General features: G+C 42.1%; 1 protein-coding gene and 1 long non-coding RNA gene across 4 annotated transcripts in view; one reads left to right on the top strand and one right to left on the bottom strand.

Annotated features, from left to right (window-relative positions):
* The first annotated feature begins 916 nt into the window (after positions 1–916).
* LOC121466098 lies at positions 917–10,892 on the top strand. The gene is made up of 3 exons (XR_005976724.1): positions 917–953; positions 2,436–2,554; positions 10,828–10,892. It is a non-coding gene; the product is annotated as an uncharacterized LOC121466098 (long non-coding RNA).
* The window catches only part of Bbs4 (Bardet-Biedl syndrome 4), a 28,498-nt gene continuing 19,355 nt past the window's right edge, over positions 4,346–13,488 (bottom strand). For 2 of the 3 annotated variants that reach the window (XM_041679633.1, XM_041679634.1), the window contains exons 9-16: positions 12,433–12,487; positions 11,452–11,520; positions 9,811–9,963; positions 9,542–9,713; positions 7,197–7,266; positions 6,465–6,606; positions 5,756–5,954; positions 4,346–5,325 (exon numbers count right to left, since the gene is read on the bottom strand). In XM_041679633.1, coding sequence (XP_041535567.1) covers positions 5,216–5,325; positions 5,756–5,954; positions 6,465–6,606; positions 7,197–7,266; positions 9,542–9,713; positions 9,811–9,963; positions 11,452–11,520; positions 12,433–12,487 — 970 coding nt within the window. In that variant the 3' untranslated portion in view covers positions 4,346–5,215. Of the gene's footprint in view, positions 5,326–5,755; positions 5,962–6,464; positions 6,607–7,196; positions 7,267–9,541; positions 9,714–9,810; positions 9,964–11,451; positions 11,521–12,432; positions 12,488–13,488 lie in introns of all 3 variants that reach the window. The other variant, XM_041679635.1, reaches the window with a different exon arrangement.

The raw sequence follows: 13,488 nt of genomic DNA, 5'->3' as shown, positions 1-13,488 counted from the left end.
TGGCACCACACTCCAGCCCCAGCCCCTCCAAGTGTTTGTCACAGATGGGCCTTGGGCATTAATGGTTACTAGATCCAGGAAGCTGGAGAGTGCCTACTGCAGTGAGGAAGACCCAGTTCAGATCCCAGCACCTACACTGCCAAAACAAAATAAATAAATTGTCTAAAATTGATAGGTCAATTTTTGATGAGAGTAAAATGTACCAGAATGTATGTTAGAAGGTTTTACTGTATTGTATAGATTGAATGCCCAGGGCATACACCTGTCTGCAGAATGCCTTTCTGTGAAAGAGGCTAAGCCATAAAAGCAAGACTAGAATCTGATACCTGGGATGAATGTGCAGAGGTGGGTGGAACTCAACAGGTGGGGCTGTGCTCCTCAACCCCAAACTCAGGTTTCCACACAGGGTTTATAAGGAGACAAAGGGCCACCTAGAAACTGTACATGCCCAGGTATGCTCCTTTGAAATTGATTTAACCTGGGAAAAGCTACAGCCTGCAATACCACTAGAAGATAAGATGGCAGTCAAAGACAGGTAACCCTTATCATCACATTGAGTCTGCATTTTATTCTCTTACTGAGGGGCTTAAGGCAGGGGTACACATCAATAGGCATAATCCAAATTCATAAAGGGTAGTTGAGTTGGCGATTGTTACTTGATAATGCTGTCTAACAGGTTCCCTTGGCTTGCCTCACTTAGCTGTAAAATGGGGCTATCATGGTACCTTCCTCTCGGGGTTGTTTATAGAGGAGACAGATGCACTCTGCACGAATTTAACACAGTATACAGCACATAATTTTAATAATCACTTCTCACTAAGCTGAACAGGCAACCTCTGGGCCTAAGACCACTTTAAGTCATTTGAAAGCTGTTGTTGTGATACAGCTTTTTCTTGTTTTGTTGTGTTTTAGGTTAAAAATTTACGTGATGAAGCTGCACGATTTATCACTTGGTAAGTCTCAGCAAATGTATTTCCATCACCGGCTAAATCCTCCATGCCTCCTTCAAGTCATCCCATCCCTAACCCTGACCCCTAGTCAACTATTTTTTCCCTCCACTGTCTAGTCCTGTATAAAGCTACTCATTAAATATAGAGAGTCCTGCAGTGGTGGCACATGCCTTTAATCCTAGCACTCGGGAGGCAGAGGCAGGTGGATCTCTGTGACTTCAAGGCCAGCCTGGTTTACAAGAGCTAGATCCAGGACAGCCTCAAAAGCTACAGAGAAACCCTGTCTTGAAAAACAAAAACAAAAAAACAAAACAATATAGAGTCATGCGTGTTTCGTACAGCTCCGTATTTTGTGGCTATAAGTACATACAAGGTCCCACTTTGAGGTAAAGAATCTCTTACCAAGAGCTTGAATAGGTTCTTCTCAGATGAGAAACTGTAGGACCAGAATTGCCAGGCTAGACTACATGCCTGCTGACAAGTTCTGATTCTGTCTTGTTCTTGCTAACAGTGGGAGTTTTCAGTGTTCAGTTGGAGCTATTCTGGTGGGTAATGACTGCTTTTTCTGTTTCTCACATGACAAACGCTAGGCACTAGTGCTCATTGGCCACTCCTATACTTCCCTCTGTGAAGTTGCACACTTTGTCCTAATTGGGTGTTGGGTTGGTGTGATGTTTGTTTATTATTGAGTTGTACGATTTCTTCATGTTGTCAGGTCTCATAAGGTCTTTGTTAGGTCTGTTTTCTCCAAGCTTCAGCCTAATGTTAATGTCCTAACAGTTGTCTTCCCTGGGAAACATGACACATAATCCACGCAGTCTCAGGTGGGGGGTTCGTGGCACTTTATAACTTCAGTGTTTACAGTTAGGTCTGTAATGGAGTTTGACTTAATTCCTATGCAGTGTTAATCTGAGGACAGGTTTATTTTTTATTTTGTGTATATGTGTGTGTTGTGTGTGAATAACATAGTTTTGAAATACTGCTCACATTGTGGAATGACTAGATAGATATCCAGATCATCATTGGGATCAAGCAGTTTGTGGGTATTTCAAACTGGTTTTCACTTAGTATTATGCACTAACCATAGATTTTCTCAGCCTGATTCAGCTCCATTTTGTACTCTTCCTTCTGTATGGCTCTACTGAAATTTATTTACCTACTTACTTGTAGATATCTTGATTTGCTTCCAGGTTTGGGCATCTGTGTGGTGGATTGTGATTAGTTCCAATTCATTTCAGCAAATACGTTAAGTGTGACTCTTGGATTATATGTTCAGTTTGTTTAGTTTTTAAAGAATATGTCAAATTTAGTTCCAAGGTACCTATGCTCAAGCCTTGCTAGCACTTAGTATTGTCAATGTTTTGGGTTTCGGTCTTTCCAAAGGCTCAAAGCCATAACTGTATCTGTGATTATCATTTTGGTCTTATTTTCTGTTAAAACTGTGCTGTGAGCTCCCTTCATAGAGTAACTTTTTATTCTTTTCAGGATGAATGAGAAACTGAATGCAGACACGCAGAAGAATGGACATGTGCAGCCTGTTACCTAAGAAAGCCTAAGTCCAAGCACTATGGAAAGCATTGCCTGTGACTATTCCTGGAAGAAAGGTGCCGTGTTGCCCCTGAGGAATGGGGAAATGAGCAGGCCTCTTAGTTTCAACCAACTTCACCTGAAGAGAATAGCACTGTGCCCGTCTGCCCTCAGACACTAAGATTTTAGCCAGGGGTGGTGGCACACACCTGTTAGCCACAGCATTTGAAGGTACAGACAGGAAGACCAGGTGTAGAGGTTATTCTCTCAGCTATATATTGAGTTTGAGGCTAGCCTGGACTACATGAGACCCTGTCTTAAAAATATTTAAAGTCCTCTCAGAGTAAGGAATTCAGAAAAATCTTAGTTTCCCTTCTACTTTTTATAAAATGAGTAGTTTAATCTCTTCATGGGCTTCTGTTGCCACCACTGCTTCTCCAAGGGTGCATCCTTGCTTGGTGAGGAATGATCAGGGGCTATGTCCAGTCACAGGTTCTAATCCTGCGCAGCCTGGCATGTACCTTCTGAAATGGGTTTTCTTTCCCAACTATAGGTTCCTCCCCAATAGACTTGCTCTTTCTGACAGATACTTTGTGGCAGACACACTCCTGAGACTGACCCCTCTCTTCCTGAACTCTCTTTTTACCTTCCATAACACCACACCTTGTTTTTCTCTTTGAATAACTGTTTCCCCTTTCCTTCCTTCTTTCCTTCCTTCTTTCCTTCCTTCTTTCCTTCCTTCCTTTTTGATGTTTTGTTTTGTTTTGTTGAGGCTGGCCTCAAACCCACAAAGCTCCACCTATCACTGCCTCCTTAGTGCTGGGATTAAAGGTGTGTGCCACCACTGCCAGGCTTGTTTTCCTTTTTCTGTTTCTGCCTTCATCTTAAAAAGACTTTCTAAGCCCATGCTCTTCAGCTAGCACAAAAATCCAGATTCCTCTAGCTCAGTGGTTCTCAACCTCCTAACGCTGCAACACTTTAATACAGTTCCTCATGTTGTGCTGACCCCAACCATAAAATGATTTTGTTGCTACCTGACAAGTATTTTGCTAGTATTATGAATCATAATGTGCACTATCTGATATGCAGGATATCTGATATGCGGCCCTTGTAAAAGGGTTGTTTGACACCAAAAGGGGCTGCAACCTACAGGTTCTTCTCTAGCAGAACTTTTAAACAGACTTCTTTCTCAAGTCAGGTGATTTAGGTGTCTAGAAGGTATCATTGGGTTACCGCAACGACAGACCAGCTTATAACCAGACTTGAAAAGTCCTTGATCCTAGTCATCCATATTCCTAGTCCACATGAGTATCTACTTACCTATATAGCCTCTTCTCATTTGCCGCCTACAACCAGACCCTCCTTTCTTCGGATTTAGCGCTTGGGTTTCTTTCATGTTTCTTTCTTTTTTTCTTTCTTCGCCTTTTTTTCCTCTCCTCTCCCTCTAAGCCTATACCCTTATTATTTCTCACCAACACCTTTTAGTTTTAGTCAATCAATTTAGTCTGTACTACCCTTCATGCTGATGTAGAGGTGAGTTTTCTTGATTACTCCATGACAAATCTGCTACCTGGGCAAAGGAATTACCATGCTTGCCATCAGAGATGAGGAAACTGAAGAAGGCCTCTGTTCAGTACTGTCAAATCAGACCCAGCCAAACTCCACACTCTGGCTTGACAGTGTGTCAGTTTTCTAGCTGCCAGCTCTAGTGAAAACTGGGACTGCCTCCAGGGGCCAACTTCTAGGCTGCTGTGAAGCTGCACTATAGCTAAGACCAACTTGGCTCGGAGGTGGTTATAGTTTCAAACCAGGCCTGGAAATAGGTAAAAAAAACAAACAAAAAAGACAGTGATCACAGGTTTTTGGTTTTTTAAAAAGCTTTTAATGAGACCTCTTTGTGGTCCATAATCTTTACAAAGGCCACTAATGGGCCAGGAGAGCATCTGTCAGCATTTATCGTTGATTGTCTTGGTTAAAATTCTTTGGCTAAGAGCTCTGTTCTTTTTTCAGCTGTACTAGGGATCAAACCCAGGGCCTTGGCAAACTGAGCAGAAGCTCTAACAACTGAACTATTCTTCAGTCATCCTACCCACACCCTTTTCTTTAAATCCTTGGTGCCGATTCCAGACCAGCCTTGACTCCTACTTATTATACTGTCATGATCTGGCTCCAGAGTCTAACCTCTTTCATTCTTTAAAGAATGAAAACAGGGACTTGTTTTAGATTCTCTGAGCCAATATAGCTAGGATACATTCCAGATTGGGTCTCAACTTAATCTAAGGAGGGGGAGGGGAGAGCCCTATTTAACTAGGTTCTTAATCCAAGGTTTGTGTTTACAGTGGGGACTGATATGTTTCCACAATCCAGTGAAAATGGGGCTACACCACCACTACTGAAGAGGTCCCTTTCCCTTTATTAACATAAAAGTCCTTCATCGAGTGATGATCTTTGATCATTTGCCTTGCTGACTCTTGGAGCTATACACGCAGGGCCTCAAGCCTATCTAGCATGTTTTCTCCCTTGTTCCTAGATGATGGGGCCAGCCAAGAGTTGCGTGGGCCTTATATGCTCCTCCTGATCATCACACTGCACCCTGGGTTCTGTTTGAATTCTGCAGTGCTCACCCAGGGAACAGAGCTGGCCTCCACCTGCCTGGTCCTATGACTGACCACCTTCTATATGGTCTCACCAAAGAGACCCCCTACTCCAGGGTCATCCTGTTTTTCTCGTGCCTTTTGCTATTTTTCTTTCTTTTGTTCAGATGTTTCTGTTGGACTTGCCTCCACAGTGGGCTCTGGCTCCAATGGAAGTGATGGTGGTTTTGTGAGCTGGGCTCCTCCTACAACACCTTGCAAAGAAACAAAACGTGAATTCTTAGTTATTCCATTTCATAAGAAATCATTTAAGAGGGAACTCTGTATTGTCTGAGACTATCAAGACTGTAGTGCATCCTGCAGCTAGGAGGGTTGCCCATAACTGAAGGAATAAAACATTAAGCTTGTGAAAATTAAAGCGAAAATGTACAACAGCATGCACTTAATAATGCATTTCTAAACCTAAAAACTGACTACGCAGCTAAGCCTGCCTGTACTGTTATCTGCCTAACAGCGTGCCCTTGAGAAACAAATGCTGGTTTCTACTCTGGGCTTTTCCCCCTTGGCTAGTACTAAATTGGCCATGAGTTTGCAGTGTGCAAGCCTTACTCAAAGTTGGGGTCTCTGCTGATAGAAGTAGCTTTTCTCCACTAAGTCTTCACAGAGCTCTGTGCAGCCTCCTACCTGAAGGGAGCTTCCTGTATGCCGCTGCTGAAGACATCGCCTGTCCTAGCGCTTGATTGGAGCCCAGAGGTTGCTGGAAAGCAGATTTGTTGGCTGAATTGGTCCGGTGCTTTGACTTGAGATCTTTGACTGGCTTGGTCCAGACCAGTGCCTCTCCAACCTGGAGGGCAGCTCCCAACTTCTGAGCCATCTCTACCATCTTGTGCCCACATGGGAAGAAAAAAAGCAATTGACAAGATCAGCAGAGCCAAGCTGCCTGCTGGTACTAGCAGTTGAAGGAGAAAGTACTTATAATAAGGAAATCACTTTTAAATGCTGGGATTACAAGTGTTTTCATGCTTGGCCTATGGAAATCATTCTTTAACCGAGAATAGAAGTTGCTTACTGGATACCAAGGGGACTCCTTACAGGATCTCAAAATGCAATAATTCAAGTTTGATGCTTCACTGGCCAAACTGCCTGTTCCTGATAAACTGTATTAGTGAGAACTAATAATTCAGTAAACCTGAATTCTTTTGTTATTTTCTTCTAAGCAATATTTGTCTAAGACTGTAAATTGTCTAAAACTGGCAAATTCATGCTGTAATGAACATGAAGCCGAAAGAAACATGAGCTTATGATACCTTTCATCTGCTAGCAGTTTGCTTAATAACAGACATGGTAATAATGATGATAACATGATAATGATAATTGCTAATAAGAGACATACCTCAGAGTCAAATTCCAGAGGACTGTTGTCCTTAAGAAAGTTGACCTTCTTCTCCATCTCCTGGTACTGGGCCAGGGCACCCTTTTTCTCACCCTGGTTATACAGCAGCACAGCATAGTTGAGGTTTACTAAAGGGTTACACCTGTGGCAGAGACAGGGACTCTGTGGGACTAAGGCTCTGCTATAGTCATTTGAAAATTCTTCTCATTATATGAAATCCAAACAAAAATAGGGTTGTCCCCGTTATACAGCAAAGTGCTGTTATGACTGAACCATGAACCAGTGTCAAGGAGCTAACTGCCCAAGCAGCAAAACAGGATAAGGACTGAGCCTGGCACCAACAAAGCCTCCCAGGGAGGGGCTGAACAAGAAATCCCAGACCTGTTGTGTAGCAGATGCTGGTGGAATAAACTTTCCCCAGGAATCTCGTTTATTTTTGATTAAGATGAGCCCAGAGTCCCAGATGCTAATCTGTTTAGCTCACAGCTTATCAGCAACCCAAGCCAGAGTGCTGCTAACTTTTTAACTTGCTTTAGATTCCTGACTACAGAGCTCAGAACTGGAAGTTGTTTTCTACGGCTTTTAATTCTTGCCAAGCTCTACTTGCTTAAGAACCACAACCTTCTAAATTTATCCTGCATAGTGACTAAGCTGACTCCAGCAGCATTAGTCTTATGGCACACTTTTCAGAATAACACTCCCTGGCCCTTCCCCATAGAACAGAATGCTCACTTATCCAGGCGGACAGCTTCTGCATAAGCTCTCTTGGCATTTTCTGTATCTTCCAGATTGGTCAGAGCCACTGCCACAGAGAAAATCAGGAGAGCTCATCTTAGCAAAATTAATACTTTAGACCACTCACCTCAGCAAACGTCCTACTTCTGCCACAGCTTTTCAGGTATTGCCTTGTCCAAGCCCAAACCAAGGTCTCCATTTGTCCCCACCTGCCTCCAGCCTCTTGCTGACTTACAAATACAGTGACCACATCACTGTTCCCTACCTAAGAATCCTCATCTTATAGATGATGTTCTCCACAATGATTTCTAAAACTTTTAGTGAGCCACAGAACATTAACCTTTTTTTTTAATCCAAAATCAGGATTTCCTGAGAGTCTAATATACCTAAAAATAGCTATTCTTAAAGGCAACTCCACCTCCCAGCAGCCAAACAGACAACTATGAGAACAAGGAATACAGAAGGACCCTGTGTCATTCCACAGACACACACTATGTGGCCATTCAAGTCTAGTTTGTCCTTAGGACCGTGTGAGGCTGGCTCTACTTTGTCAAGTTAGAACTAATGCTTCTGCCCTGATGAGACACTCTTATCTTACACTAAGGCTCTGAGCCTCTCCTGAAACTTGAACTAGCTTTGTATTCTGGTGTTCTCCAAACAACCATGTAGTTGCTTTCGACCTTTCTCTCATAAATTGAAAACACCACAGGAATGACCAAAATACACACCAGAAAATACTCCCCAGAAGAAATATTTCATTAGTTTGTTGGTTTGTTTTTTTGGGGGGTTTTTTTTTTTTTGTTTTGTTTTGGTTTTGGTTTTTTGAGACAGGGTTTCTTTGTAGCTTTTGGAGCTGTCCTAGAACTAGCTCTTGTAGACCAGGCTGGCCTCGAACTCACAGAGATCCTCCTGCCTCTGCCCCCCGAGTGCTGGGATTAAAGGCGTGCACCACCACTGCCCAGCTCATTAGTTTTTTAAAGTGATTTTTGTTGTGTTTGTGACAGTGTCAGGGTCTCACTAATGTAGCTCAGGCTAGATTCAAATTCATTATCTTCCTACCCCTACCTCAAAAGCTTATAGACACCTCTGCCCACCTTAATTTTAATTTATTTTGTATGGTATAAATAGAAGTTAGGACTAGAATAATCTAATTTGACCTGAACTACCAAAGACCAGTTATATTAACAAAAGTACTAATGGGATCAATGGGACAGCTCAGTGGGTGAGATGTTTGCTGCCTAATGACCTGAGTTGGATCCCTAGGGCCCATATGATGTGACAAAAAGAGACAAACATCTCCCTCAAATTATCCTCTGACCTCCATATGTACACTGTGGTATAAATGTTTGTTTCGTTTTTTTTGTTTGTTTTTGAAAAGAGACAAATGATTTAGTAACCATGATAAACTCCAAAGGTTTAACATTTATTATATTTAGCCATACATACAATCCTCACATTGATCCTGAGTATATACAATTAGTAGTGGAGGCAGAACTCCACCTTATACCCAGGTTCTTAATTATTGAACTCAAATAAATTAGGTTCAGTATATATGAGTATATAAGGGCTGTTAGTACAGCTCAGTGGTAGAGTGTTTACCTAGCTACATGCAAGGCCCAAGGTTCAGTTTCCAGCACCCAAAAAAAAAAAAAAAAAAAAAAAAAAAAAAAAAAAAAAAAAAACAACCAAACAAAAAAGCACCAATAGGAAAAAGAAAAAAAAACATGTTAAGAGGAGAATTATGGGGGTCTGGAGAGATGGCTCAGTGCTTAAGAGCACTGGCTGCTCTTGCAGAGACCCCCAAATTTGGTTCTCATTCCCACATCAGATGGCTCACAACTCTCTAACTTTAGTTCCAAAGAACCCAATGCCTTTTTCTAGACTCACATGTGTATAAACTAACACAGACATACACATATATACATAATTAAAAATAAATTTTTAATCCTTTTATAAAAAGCTAGGTATAGTGGTACACACTTTTAACCCCAGCACTCTAGAAGCAGAGGCGTGCACATTTCTGAGTTGGAGACCCCGGTATGTTTCAGCCCAGCAGAGATCACATAGTAAGGCCCTGTCTCAAAAAAAAAAAAAAAAAGCTATGGATGTGGATGATCTTGACTTAACCTGTTAAGACTGAGTTCAAATCCCTCAGTTAAAAACAACCAGATACTTGGTCACCTTTTCTTTTAAACTTCTTCAAAGTGAGGCAGTAATTCTTATTCCTATAGGATCTCCAAAGGAACGTCTATGTTAGGGCATTTAGCTAATGACTATGATCCTAAATAACTTTTCCATCATTATAACTCACAAGAAGGGGTTTCTATATAGATGTGCCTTACCAGCCAAGAGCATGTAGAGTTCCCCCATCTTTGGCTGGAAGTTGATAGCTGCACTGAGAAAATGGAATGCTGATGCATACTGCTGCATAGTCAAATGGACAAGGCCCAGATTGTACAGAATCTTCCAATCGAAGGGTGCCAAGTAATTGGCTCGTTTTAGGCAGCTGATAGCCTGCAGAAACAAGGGCATTCCACCCAGGGTAAGACAAGCTCAGCAGACTCAATAGCCACATGGATAAGTATAAACAAGGACTATAAGGAACACTCACTGCCACATACTTCTTCTTGCCAAAGAAACACATTCCAATATTATTCCAAAGTGGAGGACTTTCTGGAATAGCACAAGCTACAACTCTGTATTTGGTGAGGGCAACATCAAAGTCCCCATGAGTCTGCATCATGCTGCCTGCTGCCAAGATGGCCTGAAAAACACAGTGCATGTAAAGTTAGTAATTCAATCATCCAAGAAGTCCAAGGCCATGTATATATAAGCCCATCAGCACAAGACACGAACAAGAAACTTCTCCAAACTACTAAAGCAAGTGCTCCTAAGAAATGTTTTTGGAGCCAGGTGGTGGTGGCGCACACCTTCAATCCCAGCACTCAGGAGGCAAAGGCAGATCTCTGTGAATTCGAGGCCAGCCTGGTCTACAGAATGAGTTACAGGACAGGCTCCAAAGCTACAGAGAAACCCTGTTTGGAACCCCTCCCCTCCCAAAGGAAAAAAAAATGTCTTTGGAATCCCACAGCATGAAAAACATATACTGTCATTGGCTCTATCTAACTCCATTTGTTTCTTTCTAGCTAGGGAAATCAGTATTCTGGTAACTACTGCCTTTCATCTTTGTACACTAATTGCTCCAGACAGCTCACATACACCTGTATATGGCTACTTAATACCCAGCTCTTTCTGGCTCAGGATGTAATGTGAGATGGCTTTAGTTTTTGGGGGGTTTTCTTTTGTTTGTTTTTGGTTTTTCAATACAGGGTTTCTCTGTGTAACAGCTCTGTTGTCCTGGAACTCAACCAGTTTGGCCCCAAACTCACAGACATCGATCTGTTTCTACTTCCCAAATGCTGGGATTAAAGGTGTGTGCCACTATGCCTGGCTTGGCTTTAGTTTTTATCAGTCCAGCCCTATCATCTCTTTAAGGAAAGGTGTCAGTCAAGGTGTAGCCCACAGAGCCAGGGTACTGACTTCCTAAATGATGACCGAGCTAACAGCCCAATCTAGTTACATCTTCCTCAGTAATGTTCATTCACTTGATTTTCTTTCTCACTCCCAGGTCAATCTGGAACTTGTCATTTCAAATCCATTAGGATCAAGACATTCTTCTTCAAAAGTTGTTGTAGAAGATTGGCTAAATTCTCAAGTAACAAATGAACTCTAACGGCACTCAGTCTTTGCAGCAGTTTGTTACCACAAATGTGCTTCTTCTGATGTCGAGCATCAACATTTTACCAGAGTTGCAGTAAGAACTAACTTTTTTTTTTAAGATTTGCTTATTTATTATGTATACAGCATTCTGCCCACATGTATGCCTACACACCAAAAGAGGGCACCAGATCTCATTACAGGTGGTTGTGAGCCACCATGTGGTTGCTGGGAATGGACCACTGGAAGAGCAGCCAGTGCTCTTAACCCTTGAGTTAAGGACTAACTTTTAAAAGTAAGAATTATATATAAAAAGTGTTTTCAGGTACAGGGATGTACCTCAGTGGTAGATTACTTGCCTAGAACACATAAAGCTCTGGTTTTGTACCCCAGCACCAACATCCAGATACACACAAATTTAACTTTTGGGGTATTTAAAATGAGAAACCCATCTTCTGTTCCCTAGGGTCTGATCATCTCTAGAGGTCATGGGACCATGCACAGGAAGGCTCTGTAGTTCCACAGCCTGCAATACCTTGTAGTTGGCAGGGTCATAAGTCAGTGCATTCCCAAGATGTTCAAATGCCTTCTGGTAAACACCGAGCTTGAAAGAAAGCAAACCAAAGAATTTACCTCAGGGGGTGATGTGACGTTCAGGAGTCTAGCCAACTGTACCCTGAATGGAAACATGCAGTCATTTGTGAGTTTTCTTGACCCTGCCCACCCCCAAAATCATAATAATAACTAATAATAAAAACAAAGTGGGTATACCAAATAAAATGCACATCTCCATACTTGTGAGATTGCCTTATTTTTTCTCCTGATAAGGTTAAAGTATCTTTTGCTAAAAAACCATTTCAGAAACACTCATTCTGATCCATATTAATGCCTCCTGACTGGGACTGTGATAGTTAGCTTCATGTCCCTTTGGGCCTGCTCACAAGCCAAAGCCCAGCAGATCCAAAGCTAAACTCTTGGTTTTTCTTAAAGCAATAGTTATAAAAGCTACTTTAGAGACACACAGGCTAAGCAGGGACCTGTCAGGTAGGCAGGGTAAGACAGCACAGAGACCTGGGGCTTCGGGGACTCAAGTGGACAGAAGTGGCAGACATTTAGGAATCTGAAAGGAAGGGGAGGTTTCTCTTGCTTCTCTCTCTCCTGCAGGACCTTGGCTAGTAAGATGAACCAGCAGAACAATCTTGGCTTCAAAATCCCACAAAATAGTAAAGTATGTCAGATTCTCCTTCTTCCCCACAGCAATAAGATGATAGCCCCAACCACACAGCTGTCTCGTGTGTGTGTGTGTGTGCATTGTTATTATACTAGACTGAAACAGAATTATGACTTGAGAGCCAATGTCAGTTCTTCTAGCAATGAGTATGTAAAACAAACCAAGGTTCATGTGTGCACTGTGACTGTTAGTAAAATGTGCCACATAGAGAAATGAAAGAGACCATCACAGATACAAACACTGAAGCATTTCTAATGCCAGTGTGTGAAAAACAGTTTTCATTACCTGTAAGTAGAGTAATCCTAAAGTTGTAAGAAGGTCTGTATTTTCTGGCGAGAACCTGTAACAGAGAGATGCTCACAAGGAAACCATGGTTATGAGATAAAGACTTGTACAGCCATCTGCCCCACTGCCAACACCCAGGAGCCTTTATTAAACCTCTTTCTTTCCCAAGTAAACTTCTGAGGGCAGTTTGGCAATCTCCTTCAAAAGCAAAATATCTCAATCCTGGCAACAGAGAAGAACTGCTCAGCAGAACGAAATGGGAATTAGACTCCAGACTCCTTTTCAAAGCTTCTATCTATCTATCTATCTATCTATCTATCTATCTATCATCTATCTATCTATCTATCTATCTATCTGGTTTTTAGAGACAGGGTTTCTCTGTAGCTTTGGAGCCTGTCTTTGAACTAGCTCTTGTAGACCAGGCTGGCCACGAACTCATAGAGATCCACCTGCCTCTGCATCCTGAGTGCTGGGATTAAAGGTATGCGCCACCACCGTCTAGCCAGAGCTTTTCTTTTGAACCAACAGCAACCTTAAAAAAGAACTGCAATAAATGATTCATCACACTGAAACAAATTAAGCATAAGCCCAGTCAGTCAGGACACAATATGCTAGTCCTTCTGTTCAGAAGTCTCTCTGCCCCTTTCCCTATGCTTACAATGGTAGGCAGCCTACTTCCTATGTCATTTAGGCCCCTGACAATATGCTCTCTAAACTATCTTGCCAAACTAAACAAAAGAAGGAAGGCACATGCCAGCCCTTGGAAAGACTTAGACACTCGTCTCCCACTGATATTTGTCTTTGTCAAAAAGCCAGGGTTGAGACCATCTGAATATAGGATCATCAGTCTCAATGGCTAACGCAACAAAGAGCAAGGAGCTGTTTCATGCTTGTTCCCTGTAGGAAGTACAGAACCTGCAGAGCTAAAACCCAACCCATGCGGGAGTTGGCAAACAACTTTCTCAGTGAAATTGAGAATCTGCCTCTCACTTTTTGTAGTAAGTATACATTTAGATCATGTCCCTTCCCAAACCACATATGTAACTTGTGCTTCCT

This window comes from Microtus oregoni, unplaced genomic scaffold (assembly GCF_018167655.1).
Source record: "Microtus oregoni isolate MIOR12 unplaced genomic scaffold, Mior012 000032F_ref0000030, whole genome shotgun sequence".
Taxonomy (NCBI): Eukaryota; Metazoa; Chordata; class Mammalia; order Rodentia; family Cricetidae; genus Microtus; species Microtus oregoni.
The sequence above is the reverse complement of the archived record's forward strand: the minus strand, read 5'-3'. Positions and strand labels throughout refer to the sequence as shown.